This window comes from Lupinus angustifolius, unplaced genomic scaffold (genome assembly GCF_001865875.1).
Source record: "Lupinus angustifolius cultivar Tanjil unplaced genomic scaffold, LupAngTanjil_v1.0 Scaffold_1_980, whole genome shotgun sequence".
Taxonomy (NCBI): Eukaryota; Viridiplantae; Streptophyta; class Magnoliopsida; order Fabales; family Fabaceae; genus Lupinus; species Lupinus angustifolius.
In genome coordinates, this window is record NW_017716297.1 from 24738 (window position 1) to 42482 (window position 17745).

Sequence of the window (17745 nt, forward strand, 5' to 3'; positions counted from 1 at the left end):
ATTCATTTGGTTCATCTAGAGTTCTCAAATTTTTTAGTTCAGCTCATTAACTCGATTGATTCAGTTCGTTAACTCGAATGATTATAATTTTATATAATATATAAAAAACTAATGTTTTCTTGAAGTTCAGTTTGTTATTTAATGTGCTTAATTTGTAGTCCAAGTTTAACTCGTTTGATTTATGAACCAAGTTTATTGAGTTCCGAATGAATGTTAAGTTGATTCGATTCTTTGCCAATCCAAACTACAAAAAGTCCAAAGAAACCAACACTATATCCTCATAATAAGATAAAAAGATATCTTAGTTATGAACACTCACTTTTATCCGACTTGATTACAAAAATAAAGTGTACGAAAGTTTCAAAACAACAAGTTCGGAACAAACATATTTGTAAAATATTTCAGAACCAATTGAATTTTTTGTGAATGTCTAGTTCATAACTAATGATTAGAAACATTTTAATTGCTTACCAATTCAATTCGATTAAGTTAATAACTAATGATTCAGTGGGATTGTTACATAATCAAGGTCATATAACATCTTAAAGCACATAGCAAGGTCATATAACATCTTAAAGCACATAGCAAGGTCATATAACATCTTAAAGCACATAGCAAGGTCATATAACATCTTAAAGCACATAGCAAGGTCATATAACATCTTAAAGCACATAGCAAGGTCATATAACATCTTAAAGCACATAGCAAGGTCATATAACATCTTAAAGCACATAGCAAGGTCATATAACATCTTAAAGCACATAGCAAGGTCATATAACATCTTAAAGCACATAGCAAGGTCATATAACATCTTAAAGCACATAGCAAGGTCATATAACATCTTAAAGCACATACCGGTTGATGAATTATAAATGTTTTTGAGATTCTATTATTGTTAATGGGCATAACACATTGTATTTAATTTTCGGATTGTAAATCCTGCTACAGTTCGATCATTAGACCTCGTGGTATCTTTTGTCAATTCCATATCATTCATGAAAAATTCTACCTGAACATACTAATATTTGTTACAAACAATCCATAATCAATACATATACCAACTGTAATCATTGGAATAAAACCACCCAGAAGAATATATCAAAAGCCCTTTAAAGATGTTACAACAATTTAATAGAGAAAAGTTTGATTATAACAAAATAGGCGTAGTCATGTGCATCAAACCCAGTGCTTCTCAAGCCTCCTGATGGCACGGAATGGAAAACATATTGGACCAAACATATTGATGATATTTGGTTTCAAAAGGGGTGGAAAGAATTTGCTACATATTGCTCAATAGATATGGGCATTTGCTGTTGTGTAAAATATGAGAAAACTTCTCATTACAGTGTACGCATATTTGATATGAGTACCCTTGAAATAAGCTATCCTTTCCACGGCACTCAAGATGAAAAGAACAACCCTGAAACCATTCACAAGTTTTTCAGATTGAAGAGATAAAAGAGACCCAAATTATTCGTCCTTGGTGATTACGGCTATGAGCTGCAATAGGTTAGCGTGTTTGCCACCAGGGACAGAGACCCAAGCTTCTCACTTAAACTGCAGCAATAAGACCAATATCAATGAATGCAAACAGTAAACTAAATTCAGAGAACAAAAGAGTTTGTATTAAAGTAGGTATGGCTAAAGAACAAAAAGTTACTCAAATACCTTATGAACAGTCCCGCTGACTGATATGGAAACAGAGTTGCATAAGTCTCACAACACAAGGAACCAGTCGACCTCCTCAAAGTAACTATCCTCATACAAGAATCTGTTAAATAATTAGTTAATGAGAGAAAATCATCAGCCAGGAATCACAAAATAAATCAATCAGGAATAACAAGTGATGTTGGAGAGGAATTGAAGACAGTGGAAGGAACAATTGAGCTCAAAAGAATCCAATTCAGCTACCCTTCAAGACCAGATGTGATTATTTTCAAGGATTTCAGTCTAGGAGTTCCTTCAGGAAAGAGTATTGCCTTGGTGGGGCAAAGTGGTTCTGGTAAAAGCTCTGTGATATCCCTTATACTCAGGTTTTACGATCCAACTTCTGGGAGGGTGTTAATTAATGGAAAAGACATCAAGAGACTTAATCTGAAATCTCTTAGGGAACATATTGGTTTAGTGCAACAAGAACCAACTCTTTTTGCAACATCAATCTATGAAAACATTCTTTATGGAAAAGAAGGAGCCTCTGACTCAGAAGTAATTGAAGCAGCCAAACTGGCAAATGCTCACTCATCTATAAGTGGTCTTCCAGAGGGTTACTCCACCAAAGTTGGTGAGAGAGGAGTGCAACAATCAGGTGGACAAAGACAAAGGGTAGCCATAGGCAGAGCTGTTCTAAAGAACCCAGAAATGTTGCTCTTAGATGAAGCCACTAGTGCACTAGATGTGGAATCAGAACGTGTGGTACAACAGGCTCTGGACAGATTAATGCAGAATAGAACAACAGTTATGGTGGCACATAGATTATCAACTATAAGAAATGCAGACCAAATCTCAGTTTTACATGATGAGAAGATAACCGTAACCTTTTCGTCGCCTCCCACCAGTGAGAACCCTGCAATTGATAACAGTTGCAGAATATTAGTGATGGTGGTTATGGAGATTAAAGGCCTACAATGAGTGATCCATCATCCTTAATTAAAATATTACAATTAAAGCAATAATGAGCCATCAAAAGCAATCAGGAATCACTAGAAAAAGCAAGAGCATTCATGTGAGTGACCCAAAGAGTCAGCCGTTGATCACAAAGGAAATCTCAGAAGGGCACAAATCTGGGATTATTTCAGTTACTAAATGGCCATATTCATTGACAGCTTCAAATACATTAAAACAGAAAATGAATAGGTCACGGGAAGTTACATTTTTTTGATAGATCAGAGGGCTTTCAAAAGCCAATTAGTAATCCATATCAAGCTATAAAAGGGATTATACATACATACACCTAAAACAAAAATCACGAATATACCACCATAAAAATCAGAGGGGGCATGCAGTAAGAAAGGCAGAGAAAAAATAGACAAAGAGTGACACACAAAGAGATTCAATATCATTCCAGTTCATACGACCATAACCGGGGAGCAGCCATTATACAAATATCTAAGCAAAAGCAATCTGAAGATAGAGTTATATGTCACAGGCGTCATAAACCAAGAGAGCAGGGACATATACGTCATACAGAAACAAAAGGCACACACTCAGGCAAGCATTCAAACCGTAAGAAGGCTGTGTTATGAACATACCCTGCTTTATACGATGTACATACTAGACTTAGATGCTTAATTGGTTATAATCAATCATACACATTGGTTTCAGCAAAACGTATATTTACTTAAGAAAGAAAACGAAGTAGAGTGAAGTAGATGGTGCATTGTTGTAACCTTAAAGCAGGATAACATGACTTATGTCCATGTTAAATTTTAACCAAATCTATTTCTCGCACATATAAACCATTCCACAAAGATTACACAAAACCATAACGATTGGGAGCATAGGACAATCATAAAGCAAGTCTTTCGACTTGTTCTCTAATAAATTAATATTCAACATTATTTTCATATGCATGTCACCCATTAATTTAAGCACTAAAAGATACATAAAAACAAATAGAAAGGGGATATGATACCTTACTGGTTCTCCTTGCCTCAACCACATGACCTATGGCTCCAGTGGTCTCCTTCTTCACCGATACTGTGACCCTCGCATTTGGGGATATTAGGAATCCCTTGAGCACCGCAATCTCGTCCAGAAACCCCGCATGCAGGAGAGACATAAGGGTAAGTCGACATCCCCGAATCGGTCCCAACCCTTTCGGAAGTAAGTAGTCTAGAAGAGTAACCGAGTCCCTACCTTACTCCGGTGACCGTCGTGAAGATAGGAACCCCAAACCGGAAGCCACCGCGAACCATCTCACCATATCGTCTTCGTGCTCCTTCGATTCACCTAACCAAAAAAAACGCACCAAGCAGCGATCTAACATCACCAAAGCCAATCGAATAAGAAATGAAAAGCGAATAAGGAGACGAATTCACCTTCATCATCGAAAGAGAGTAGAGAGGAAGAGAGGACCCAATCGTGAATAACCTCCTCGTCTAAGAATAATCACGATCTGAATCGCAAGTCATCGCCGCCGAATAAGGGTAGAAGGGAGAAGAGAGGCCAAAAGAGGTAGAAGCCGGGGGTTGCGCCACCGGCAACGCACGAACTTCCACCACGTCCTCTAGAGGCTGAAGCGTGGTCACTGGAGGAGGAATTGAGAATTAGGGATTCGGATTATCTTCTCCTTTTGCAGCTGGAGGTATGCGTGAGTAGGGGGGACCCTTTTTAGGGATTTCATTCCCTTGTTCTTCTCACTCACGTGAAAATGGGAGGGATAACCTATTTTCTCCTTTCCTTTAATTAAAATTCTTTCCTTTTTTTATTATTCTATTTTTTAAATAATTTTCTTATACATTTTGCTATTTCTAATATTCAAGTTTTGCTAATCTCCTATATGAATGCCAATTATTCTTAACACAAATGCGATCATCTATGACTTTAAGTAGTTATTTCAATTTATTAGCAAAAAAAAATAACATTTTCAGACAATTCTTATCTAAATAATAAATAATTCTTGTCTATTTTATTAACTAATTCTATAATTATAATTATGAAATAATTCAACTATATTATCAAATTAATTATGGAATTTTTATAGTAAGGTTATGGTTCGAGTTGTCTCTAACTTATCAGAAAATGAGAAGGAGGTCTACAACCAACCCTGTAAACTATTAATTCCCTATATATATAATTAATAAATTATTTTATCACTAAAATTCTATATGTATGAATAATTAGAAACTATATTATCAAATTAATTAAGGAATTTTTATAGTAAGGTTATGGTTCGAGTTGTCTCTAACTTCTCCGAAAATGAGAAACCCCATCTCTAAAGTATTAATTCTATATATATAATTAATAAACTATTTTATCACCCAAATTTTATATTTACTAATAATTAGAAACTATTACCAAATAAATTTTATGGGATCTAGTAAGGTTACGATTCGAGTCGCCTCTAACTCCCCTGGAAATAAGGAGAAGGTCTACGACCAACATCGTTTCTAAACTATTAGTCTTATCGAATTGAAACAATTATATATTAACCAATTCAATAAATTAATATTTCCAAACCTACTGATATTTTCTAAATCACTAACAACTAATCAAAGTAGCTAAACAATTTTCGAACTAAGAACTACGTATTCTTGATTTCCCTATTGCACCCGGGGATACGTAGGAGCGGGATAACCTCTTGTCAGATGTAAATAAAAAAATAATATATAAAAAATATATTCGGTTTTACTAATTGAATTTTAAATGAATAAGTATTAAGGGTATAAAAATATGTGTGATTAGTGAGGATACCGTTTTAATACGGGCGGACGGGTGTTAATATCTTCTCGATCCGTAATCGACTCCCAGATTCAGAGACTCTATTCAAAAAGACCATTTTTTATCCTAATTGTGCATAAACCAGAGTTTTCTACATTTTAACCGCAAAAAACGTAGTGGCGACTCCAAATCAATCGGAAGAGGTAGAAATCGAGTTCACCTCTCCCTAAGTCGCAGGGCCGGTCTTCCAACCGAAAATCGAGTCGTAACATTAGTTAAACCGAAAAATATTGATAACTTCTATATATGACATCAAAATCAAATTTATTGTACGAAAAATCATTATTTATTATTTTCAAATAATCGTAATAAGTTTTTTTGATTGTGAAATAATCATAATAATAAGTAAAATAACTATATATCTTCTATCTATATATTTAATTTAATATAATAAATTATAAAGATTAAAATTTAAAATGATGAAATATATAAATTTGGTATGGAACAAACACCTTTAACGAATCTCAATTAAAGTATCTTGTGAATGAAGTATGAAAATAATTTTATACTTTTTAATTTCAAAACATATATTTCATTGTTTTCAATAGGTTTAAGATGGTTCTAGTACCCATACCTAATTGTGTTGTAAGAATTTAGACACTAGGGAAGATAATAAATAAGATACATATCAAGTTTATATTATTTATTCGTCACTAAAGTTTTTTTTTATTGAGTTTTATTATTAATCATTTAGTTCTTTTTTTCCTTCTTACAGGTGAGAATTTGACAACTAATTTTTCTTGATGAGGAAACTTGATAAGAAACCATTTTTGGAAATATATTTCATCAATATCTATTTAAGTGGAGATAATATAGTTTTTGTGTGATAGTGTTAGGTTAATATAAGTCTTTAAAACGATTTTACTACGTCAGAATTCACATCTAGTAACGATTCTTTAACAGCACTTTCTAGCACAACGTTGTTAAATATAATACGGAAGATAACTAACAACGCTATTTTAAACAAGCGCTGTTAAATTTGATAGGTGGATATAGTTTTAACATCGCTTTCTTCAAAAAGTGCTTTGTATGTTTGCCTAAGATATTCAACATCAATTTTTTAAGCAAGCGTTGTTGATTTGAATTTATTTAATAGTGTTTGCTCAAATAAGTATAGTTAAGGTGACATATCAATAACGTTTATTACGATACACGAGGTTAAAATAGATTCAAATCAACAACGCTTGCATAAAAAAGTGCTATTAAAAGTCATATGTTGACAAAAACATTTGTTTTAGTTATTAGTTAATATGTATTTATGAAATTATTTAATTTTATTTTGAAAGGTATAACTCTAGTAAATATTACACGAAAACAATCCAAATTGTTATAACACAACTTGGTCATGCATATATGAAAAATGCAAATGTTTATTACTTCATAAAAATTCTAAATCATCAACCAATATCATTAAAATAAAATATTAAGGTATGTGATTTGACACAACAAAAACTTATATTTGATAAGTAAATTATGTTGTTTGTCATTCCATTATCAAAAGTTGAAATAATATGACAACTAAATAATTTTAAAGAATTTTGATATTTAACATCATTTTTTTAAGCAAACGCTATTGATTTAAATCTATTTAACCGCACTTGCTTAAATATTGTGATTTAGTGAACGCGAATCTTTGCAGATTTAAAAACAAATCTTCACACACAGTAATATACTTATTATTCAGTATTATATTTCTCTTACTCTTATTCTTCTCATAGCTTCTCTCTTCAAGCAAGTTATTTGCTTTTGGTTTCTATTTTCAAATACAAGGTGAATCATTATCTTATTTTATCTTTTTTTTTATTCCTCTTGCTTGCATTTATATCTATGTTAACTGCTTATTTTATAATATATGAAATGTTAAGGTTGAAGCTAGGTGAAGCTGTTGGTGATTTACCAAACTGCAATCTCTGTATGTATTTCTTGCATTTGGTTATTATTTTTTCATCTATATTTTCTATGTAAATTTTAATTTGATTCTTATTATGTTGAATATAAACTATGTATTTTTGTCTTCTTATTTCTTCAGTTAAGGGAGATAAGAAATTCATAGATTTATCCTTTACATCTTCATCACCTTCTTTCCTTTCATTATTGCATATAATCTTCTAGGTTAATAAATTTGAACTAAAGGAGATCAGTTCATGCAATGGTTTATGAATTGGGTTTTCAGAATGATTTTTATATTGTCAAATCTCCAGTAAATGTGGTAGAATTGGGCATGCTTGTTACGTGTTTTGATATAATGTCTGAGAGCGATTTTGCCTTATTTAAAAGTAGATATTTAACAATACTTGCTTCAGTGAGTGCGGTTAAATGTTTATTTTCTACAGTGACTTAAAAGTGTTGTTGAATATAACCTTATATTCTACTGCACTCACATAGACAACGCCTAATAAGCGCTATGAAATAACAATTTTAAGTGTTGATGTTTTACTATTCTGATGTAGTGTTTGTTGAATTTGATTAATCTTTTTAAGTCTAGTTTGTAGAGTTTCCCTTTGTCAAGGGTTTATACTTTGTTCAATTTAATGATTCTCCTTATGAATTAGATAATTTGCATAGAAAAATGTGGTTGAAGTGTGTGCCTTCAAAAGTTTGTTGTTTTATTTGAAAGGTTTTAAAGGGTAGATTGCAACAAAATCAGAACTTTATAAAAGGCAGATTATTCATGTAGAAGCATATATGGTATGTCTTTTCTGTAATCGGGACATAGAAACTATTGATCATCTATTAGTTTCCTGTGGGTTTGGTGCGAATGTTTGGAAGAGCTTCTATGCCCAGTTAAGTAGTTAGCTTGTTATGCTTGATAATTGTATTGATCTTTTTAAACTTTATTTGAGTTTGTGTAAAAACTCCAAAAGTAACCATTTATGGTTAATGCTTTAGTTTACATGTATATGGTCTATTTGGTTGATGAGAAATGATTGCATCTTTCGTAATATAATTATATCACATGCTTAACTTATTTTTGTAAGGCTTTGTAAAATTTGAATATTATTCATGTTCCATTCATAAATAAATATATCTTTGTATTGTATATTTAGATTATAATATGGTAAACAATTTTAAAAAATATAAATTAAATATAATATATTATTTTAAAGCGTCTCATAGAAAAAAATGATATGTCACCCCCAACATTAAACGAAAAAGGATTGTGGCTAAAGGTTTATGGTTCAAGTCTTTTATCGATAGGTCTATATAGTAAGGGCAGGCTTGGACTAAAGAAATAAAACCATATATAGGCATAAATTAAATATGATTCATCAATAGCAATTATATTGATGGGTGATAACGAAAGGTATACATTCAAGTATATAATTTATCATTCTGAGTTCATGTAAGTTTTGATAGATCAATTAGGAACAAATGGAATTGAATTATTCCAAACTATAATTTAAATTCTATATGTTGTCCTTTTATTAATTATAAAATTTTTTGTTGAATAGTTTTAAACAGAGGCAGCTAATAATACCAATAATAGTCTAAATTAGCAATAACTTTTAATCTTATTTTGTCATTACCATCATTAACTTACTTTTTTTATGTTGTGTTGTCATATCTTTAAAATGTCCCTGTATGTAACATTATTTCACTAGTGTGCTTATTACTTGATATTTTTGTTTAGATTTGGTGTTATGTATAGGATGGTGGATTTGGATTTGGATTTAGCGTTGAACATAAAGTGAAAGCTTTGCATATTTGATATCTAAGGATGGAAAATATACATATACGTGGGACAAGTCTGTTACCTATTTATTCTATTCTACATTTTGTAGTATAAAATAAGGTCATTGCATAAAATAAATTGTTGACATGGTGGAAATGAGAATGACAATTTGTTCTTATTTACATATTGATCACTCCTTTAGAGATGTAATTATTGAGAGGTGTACCTATAGTCCAAAGAAATTAGCACACTATTATGATAATAAGATGAAGATATATCATGATTAAACCAAAAAAATATTGATGACTTCTATAATGACAAAAAAATCAAATTTATTTTTGGAACAAATCAATATTTATTATTTTGTTAAATAATCATAAAAAGTTTTTTGTTAATAAATAATCATATTTAGTAAAATCATCTATCTATCTTATATCTAAAATTAGTATTGATAATAAAGATTTTAACATAATAAAATATATAAAATTTATTATGAGTGATATTAGTTAGAAAATAACGGTAAAGTAATAAATATCTAATTGGGCATTACCGATTGTTTATAGACGTAAAAATGTATGTAATAATAGTGTAAAAGTTTTATATATTGTTAGACAATTATCCATTATTTATTTTTAACTATTATTGACTTCTCAAAAAAATAATACAAATAAATTGGTAATGATATATTCATTGTATATAAATCTTTGTACTGATATTGTATATATTAAATTGTTGTTATATTAGTTAGTAATAGGGATGTCAATTGGTACTCGGATCTACGAGTACTCGCAATGGGTTGAGTCTGGATCAGTGTTTTTAGACTCGTAGATAATTGAGACCCGAGATTTTGAGACTTGATATTGAATAGATCTGAGTAATGAGGTATACAGACTCGTGGTTACCTAGACTCGCTATTTCTTCCTTAATATATATATATATATATATATAATTGTGATATCATATTAAAGATAATTGTAATGTTATATTGCTAATACATAATTGTAATATCATATTCATTTATAAATATGAGTGTTATGTTATTAAATAATGATGCTATATTGCTAAGGAGTGTTATGTTGTTAATTCACATAGATAATCTAAAGTTATGTTAATTAAACAATTGTTACTAAATCAATTTTACATCATAATGTTGAAGTATTGATTTTATTTTTTATGTTTATTTGAGTAAAATTAGTTGTATTTAATAGTCAATTTGGGTTTAAAACTTTAAATTATGTTTTATTTTTTCTCCTGTTGATTGTCTAAATAACATATAAGATTGTAAGAAATGAATTACTCACAATTATTTTTAATAAATTTTGAATTTGTGGGTACCTGGAGATCCACTAGGTACCTAAGAACTTACTGAAACAAACCCAACAAATATCAACATTCATCTAGAACAGATCTGAGTCAAAAAAAATAAAATAACGGAGCGGGTCTCAATAATACACTCCACTATATATAGAATACTAGAAATAGCGGTCCATAACCAAATGGAATCCTAGAAAGGTTTGGCAAAAATGGAGATGGAATATATCTCAAATTCACAAAGCACGAAGATTATTCCTCTTGCAAAGCCTGTCAATTATTAGTATTTATTTATTATTCTTTCTTAAGATAAGATTGTTTAATCAAAGCCACCGAAATTTATATCTAATCATTCATGATATTTACCTAAAAACCTTGAAAGAATCTCGTTATATAATTGTTTTGATTACTATTATTAGGGATATAGTTCCACTTTAAACTACAAAATCAATAGAATCGAACTGAATCAAAACTGCAAAATGTAGTCTGATTTGGTCTTATTATTTTTTAAGGAACCATTTATGTTTAGTTTGTCACATAGGTTTAGATATTTAGAAATCATTGGAATAATGTTGTATTGTTGTTTGAGTTCTTCAACTAACTACTTACTAAATTATTATATATATGTTATTTCCCAATGTCTTGATAATTTGGATTTGAAACTAACTTATACATGTATTGTTATTAAAAAAATTATGTATGTTACTGATAGTGAATTATATTGTTGTGTACATTACTAATAGATATATACATTAGTGTTATATATGTTATTACTTACTAAATTATTATATATATATATATATATATTACTTTTTCAGTTTCTTAATAATTTGGATTTGAAACTAATATATATCAATTAAGAATTGTAATATTATATGTGTTACTATTTTTTATGTAATTTATATATATATATATATATATATTAATATTATTTATTTATATAATTGAATATATCTTACTAATTTTATGTATGCTACTAATAATAAATTATATTGTTATATACATTACTAATAGATATATATGTTATTAATTATGAATTGTACTACTATATATATAGTCTTTTTTTTTCTTTCTATGTTATATAATCGTTATATATATTACTAACAAACAATTATGAGTTTCAATTTATTTACTCATCTATTTATGACTTATATTTTCTTACAGTAATAATAGTAGTATTTTACATTTTATGAGCAAACAATGTCTCTTGTAATATATTTTAAATTTTCAATTAATCTATGATTTTGTTTTAAAAAGCATGAAAACGGTACATGTTGACACAAACCATTCATAAACAGTTATGTTCGTTTTAGTTCCTACAATAAAAGTTGCGGTTAATTAATATCTTCGAGTTACATTTAGTCACGAAATTAATCAAAAAAATCAAACTAAACTTTTACACCCTTAACCATTATTAAACCAACCAAACCTTAATTTCCATAAAAACCTCTAAGAATCTCATTCCATAATTGATTTGTTTAGTACTACCTAAAAATGTATAAATACCATGCCAGGGAAGGGTAGAAGATAGAAACATCACACTCAAACTTAATTGTTTCACTTGTACCATGGAACTCCAACTATCTTTCCCAGTTACCATCTTATTCCTCCTTTTTACACTTTTGCTTGCAAAGATTTATAAGCAAATCAAAGGCAAAAACAGTATGGCACATAAACTTCCACCAGGGCCATGGAAGCTACCTCTAATAGGGAACTTGCACCAGATAGTAGGGGCAGGCTCACTTCCACACCATGCCCTTAGAAACCTATCCCACAAATATGGACCTCTAATGCACCTTCAATTTGGTGAAATTTCCACAGTTGTTGTATCTTCCCCTGACATGGCCAAAGAGATTATGAAGACACATGATATAGCTTTTGCTGATAGGCCACAGTTTCTTGCGGCAAAAGTTTTGTTCTATGAAGCAACTAACATTGCATATGCTCCATACAATGATTACTGGAGACAAATGAGGAAAATATGTAACTTAGAGCTTCTAAGTGCCAAGAGGGTTCAATCTTTCACCTTCATTCGTGAAGATGAGGTGTCTAAATTCTTAAAATCAATTCATTTATCATGTCAAGGTTCAGCACCACTCAATCTTACAAAAGGGGTTTTCTCTTTAGTAAGTACATTGCTTTCTAGGGCAGTGTTTGGTGATAACTCTGAGTATGAAGATCAAATTTTAAGTTTTCTTAAGAAAGCAATTGAACTAACTGGAGGTTTTGATGTGGCTGAATTCTTTCCTTCACTGAAACCTATTCATTTCATTACTGGGTTGAAAGGTAAATTGGAGAATCTGCATAAGAAGATGGATAAGATGTTACAAAACATTGTCAACAAACAACAATCAAAGATGAGATTATCATCAAATGAAGCAGGGAATGAGAAAGAAAAGGAAAGTCTTGTTGATGTTCTTTTGCGGGTGCAACAAAATGACAGCCTCGATATTCCTCTCACAGTAGCCAACATTAAAGCAGTAATATGGGTTAGTAAGATGTATAGGACTTTATCCTATTTTTTGTTATGTGTTAAGAATATATATATTTAAAATATTTTAGGACTTTTTTCTTATTTATACTAACCCCTATGATTATTTTAAAATATGAGAAATACAAAGAAAGAATATTTAAGAAATCTGAAAAGTAGTATGAAATGATTAATAATACAATATGGAAGTCAATCAATATCACTAAGTAGAAAAACTAGTCCCTCGAGAAAAACTAGCCCCTCGAGAAAAACTATATGATATTCTTCTATAATATTTATTCTATTGTTTATCCAAAGTCTAACATATTTGTCGGTTTAAGATTTTTTCCTTAAAAAGGTTAATAAGCTAACTTTAATTGACAAAACTTACCTCCCAAATTCTAGATAAGAAATTGCCTAATGATTTACATATTTTTATTAACTTTATGTATATATTATATAAATAAATAAAAATATATAATAATATTATATAGGCCATCATATTATGTTAAATAGGCTTTTTAAGAAACTTAGATATGGACTATTTAGTATGAGTGAGCATGACCAGACCATACCACTCACTTGGTATAGCTCAATCATGATCAGGTCCAAATAGGAATGGGACTCATCGAGTCTAGGCCTAAGTTTGAGTTTAAAAATTAAATTCAGTCAATATTTAGGGTTGGGTAGGACCAAGCATGACCTGACCCGACTCGACCCACGGTTACTCACTTATCATGTTTGTGTGTGTCTCTATTCAATTATGTACAGAGTAATGACACAAAGTATCTTTGATTCTATAATTTTTCATCATATACAGATGATTAACAATATATATTAACATATATCATTTTATATGTAAATTACATATTCATAATGATAAGTAATTGAAAATACATTATCTAAAATAAGTATGTATTATATCGGGTCTATGTTTGATTTTAAAGGCTATCCCAGACAATATTTATGTTCATGTTAGTTTCAGGTTTAGGATCAAGTCCGAGTTCAAAAAATAATCTGACCAACATTTATGGTTGAGTTAGAGACAAACCTTACATATCCCAACCCGACCCATATTCATCTCTATTATTTAGATTAAATAGACTTTTTGAGAAGAGTTTTGGATTAAGAGAGCTGGATTTCTTAATGTAAGAGTCTTGGATTTCTTAATTTATTTATTATTTAGTTATAACTAGTGCTACAATAACTATAATTAAGACTCTTGGATTTACATTTTGAATCATACCATTCCTATTATGCTATATATCAATCACTCACAAAGCATAAAGTGGAGATGCTAAAAAATATTAGAGGAATCAGTTGTACATGAAGGTCAAGCATAATTTTTTTCTACACATGCATTTTTAAGAAAACAAAGTCATCCATTATTTTATCTTCTTCAAACAAATACAACCATAATATGAATTTTATTATGCTTAATATTTAGTTATTTGAAAGTACACTTTTCTTAAAATGTATCCAGGACATATTCGGTGCTGGTACTGATACTTCAGCCGCAACAATAGAATGGGCAATGGCAGAACTAATGAAAAATCCAAGAGTAAGAGAGAAAGTACAAGCTGAAATAAGAGAAGCTTTTAAAGGAAAAGAAACAATTTATGAGAGGGACCTATCTTCACTTAGTTACTTCAAGTCAGTGATCAAAGAAACTATGAGGCTACACCCACCAGCTCCTTTTTTAGTCCCAAGAGAATGTAGACAACAATGCAAGATAGGTGAATATGAAATACCCATAAAAACTAGAGTTATAGTAAATGCATGGGCACTTGCAAGAGACCCAGATTATTGGTATGATGCTGAAAGGTTTATTCCTGAAAGGTTTGATAGTGCCAACTTTGATTTAAAAGGGACCAACTTTGAGTACATTCCTTTTGGGGCAGGAAGAAGAATGTGTCCAGGATCTTCACTTGGATTAGCTATTATTGAGCTTCCTTTAGCTGTATTACTTTACCATTTTGATTGGGAACTCCCCAATGGAATGAAACCAGATGAGTTGGATATGAGTGAAGATTTTGGATCTGCAGTGGCAAAGAAGAACAACTTGTATTTGATTCCTACTCCATATAAGTATTCCCTTCATGAAAATGTCAATGTTTAATTGACTCTACTCCATATAAGTATTCCCTTCATGAAAATGTCTTGTACTGGCTTAGTCTAAATAACTTGGAAATGTAGGAACAACAGTATTTCCTGCTTATGACCTTGTATCTCACGCACTAATATAGACTGGTGTGCAACATGAAAAAAATGTTCATCATCATTATCACTCAGACACCAGTTTTTAATTTCTCAAGCATTTTCATTATTATTTTTTTGTACTAAGGTATGCCTCACGAGTAAAGAATTAATATCATTCGGGTGTGTGGATTCCCTTCTTAATAAGTATCACTTAAGGAATAAAATTTTTAACCTTTAGGTCTATTAGGAAATTTGGTGTGTTATATTGAATATACAACACAAACATAAGCCTAAATCTACACCAAACACACTTGACTATCGAGCCAAGGCAGCTAGCCACACCAAAGGCAAACAACTAGACCAAGACCAACAAGAACATCCAGACCAAGAAGAAATTCAAGTCCCTCATCAACACACCAACCCAAGCATGACCAAGACAAACTCAGTCCACAAGCCAATGCATGATCAAGGAGGATGAAGTTCATCATGCCCAAGCAGACTCATATTAGTATTAGTTTCTTAGAATGCAAGTTAACTAGTTTTGCAGTTTGTTATTTTCCTTTTTAACGTGTGTTTTTCACTCCAATTGGTAAGTTGAGTGTTTGTTAGATTAGTTAGGATTCTTTACTTTCTTGCACTTGTATATAAGTAAGGCATTCAACTTTCTGAAAAAGATACAAGAGAAATATATTGTATTTCATTCAATTCAATAATCAATAAATGAGTCATTAGGTATTTTTCTACTTTTTGTAATATGGTATCAGAGCTTTCTCTTTGAATGTACTAGTTTACCTTTATTGCGCATCTCTCCACTCATTCACCCATTTCATTCCTTCCTTCTTCTGCCAATTCAAACCCTTTGTTCACTAACAAATGTCATAGAGCATTGAGCAAGAAAGGGACCAACAAGCTACTCATAACAGCAGTTATGATATACAAAGTCCCTACTACCTACACTTTGGATAAAGTCCAGGGGCCATCCTAGTTTCTCCTCCATTGGATGGCACGAATTACCAATCATGGAGCAGATCAATCAGAAGAGCCTTGCTCTTTATAAACAAATTCAAGTTCCTAGATGGTTCAATACCAACATGTACACCATGCAGGTCAAACTCTAACTTTAACATATGGGAACATTGTAATATTATGGCGACCTCTTGGATCACTAGGAGTTTGACACCTCAAATATCCTAAAGCATAGTATATATTGATGGTGCAAGGGAATTGTGGCAAGACCTTAGAGAAAGATTCTCTAAGGATGATTACTTCATATTCTCAAACTTACTCCAAGAACTTCATTCAATCAAGCAAGGGGACAGAAGCACTTCTAGTTACTACACTGATATGAAGATCCTATGGGATGAACTTGAATCCATAACACCACTTTGTGCATGTGTTTGTAAGGTTAAGTGCAAATGTGAATTGGCTAGTAAGAATAGAGAATATTGTGAAATAGAATATGTGATTTGTTTCCTAGAGGGAGTGTATGAGGAATTTAATGCTACATGGTCTCAGATTCTGATGATGAAACTTTTTCCTACCATGAATAAAGCTTTCTCTTTGCTTATACAACAAGAAGGACAACCAGTTAGTGAAAATCCACAAAATTCCAAGATCCTTTTTAACTCAGCAAGCAATAGACAACAAACAAATCAAGATGATCAAAGACAGAATTGGAAATCAAGAATCAACAATACAAAAGGAGGATGTAAGAACAGGATTGCAACTAAGAGGGGGTGAATTAGTTGACTTAAAATTATAGTAACTTTTTCTGCAAAATGTAAGAGTTAATGTGCAGCGGATAATATTGCAGAATAATAAACAAGATTTAAGTAAAGAGGAAAGGGAAAGGAGAGTACACAAGTATTTTATACTGGTTCACCTTCTTGTCCACCGAAGGCTACGTCCAGTACTCTTGCAGCACAAGAGATTTTCCACTAAATATTAAGAGTTGTAATTATAATATCTCACTCCGAGATCTCTCTGTACCTTACACACTCACTAATATTTATACCCTTAGAAAACACTTTTCCAAGTCACTTTATCCCCTTTCTATTCACACCCTGTGAAAGAAAGATTGTTTGCAATGAATGAAGAATTACTACAATGGCTTTGGATTGCCTTTACAAGTATGAAATATTATATCACTTGCAATCCAATCAAATCTCTTTGTATGCTAAGTAATAATGCTCAATATAATTGTGAAAACTTTTTGAAAGATTAAGAACTTAGTGCAAAAGTGCAGAAAAACAGTGAGAGAATTTATGAGAGCTGTGTGAAAGTTGTGTTGATGTTGTGAGAGTTTAGATTCTTTATATAGGCTTTCCAAACATCCAATGTGCCTTTCTGAAAGTGTAGGAGTTATTTGGAGTGAAGAGATTTTGCTTGGAGTGAAAACTTTTCGTTTTGAAATCTGAAATCTCTTTCAAAAGTCTTCAGTAATCAATTACTTACATTGGGTAATCGATTACCCAAACATTCTGTCCACTGAATTTATAAATTCGAATTTTGAGTAATCGATTACACCATTTGGGTAATCGGTTACTCAGCTTTTGTAAAACTGGTAATCTGTTACTCAAATGCAGTAATGGATTACTCTGAACAGTTTTAAGTTCGATAACTCTTTTCTCACACACGTAACCTGTTACTTAGA

At 31.0% G+C, this 17745-nt stretch overlaps 2 protein-coding genes and 1 long non-coding RNA gene across 8 annotated transcripts; 1 reads left to right on the forward strand and 2 right to left on the reverse strand.

Annotated features, from left to right (window-relative positions):
• Positions 1-940: 940 nt before the first annotated feature.
• LOC109337077 lies at positions 941-4358 on the reverse strand. Of its 6 annotated transcripts, none has more exons than XM_019573953.1 (4): positions 3637-4358; positions 2513-2563; positions 1669-1771; positions 941-1557 (listed from the first exon to the last, which is right to left on the reverse strand). In XM_019573953.1, exons 1-4 carry the CDS (start codon positions 3776-3778, stop codon positions 1494-1496), a joined length of 360 nt encoding a protein of 119 aa, XP_019429498.1. In that variant the 5' UTR covers positions 3779-4358; the 3' UTR covers positions 941-1493. The 6 variants fall into 6 exon arrangements, 4 of the variants coding, with proteins under 4 accessions (XP_019429498.1, XP_019429499.1, XP_019429497.1 ...); XR_002106400.1 differs by having other exon boundaries at positions 942-1557; positions 2535-2563; XR_002106399.1 differs by having other exon boundaries at positions 942-1557; positions 3632-4358.
• Positions 4359-11926: 7568 nt separating this feature from the next.
• On the forward strand, positions 11927-15036 carry LOC109337075 (cytochrome P450 71D8-like). The gene is made up of 2 exons (XM_019573950.1): positions 11927-12912; positions 14377-15036. The coding sequence occupies exons 1-2, from the start codon at positions 11992-11994 to the stop codon at positions 15010-15012; spliced, it is 1557 nt and encodes a 518-aa protein (XP_019429495.1). The 5' UTR covers positions 11927-11991; the 3' UTR covers positions 15013-15036.
• Positions 12850-16967, reverse strand: LOC109337076. Its single transcript, XR_002106398.1, has 3 exons — positions 16954-16967; positions 16000-16002; positions 12850-12938 (listed from the first exon to the last, which is right to left on the reverse strand). It is a non-coding gene; the product is annotated as an uncharacterized LOC109337076 (long non-coding RNA).
• Positions 16968-17745: the final 778 nt, after the last annotated feature.

What these genes read in the sequence shown, in the direction of transcription:
- LOC109337075 (XM_019573950.1), top strand. Translation starts at nt 11,992, where the DNA reads ATGGAACTCCAACTATCTTTCCCAGTTACCATCTTATTCCTCCTTTTT. An exon ending in ACATTAAAGCAGTAATATGG is followed by an intron (nt 12,913 to 14,376) that starts GTTAGTAAGATG and finishes AAATGTATCCAG; the next exon opens with GACATATTCGGTGCTGGTAC.
- LOC109337077 (XM_019573952.1), bottom strand. Translation starts at nt 3,778, where the DNA reads ATGTCTCTCCTGCATGCGGGGTTTCTGGACGAGATTGCGGTGCTCAAG. An exon ending in GGTTGAGGCAAGGAGAACCA is followed by an intron (nt 2,564 to 3,636) that starts GTAAGGTATCAT and finishes TATCAATTGCAG; the next exon opens with GGTTCTCACTGGTGGGAGGC.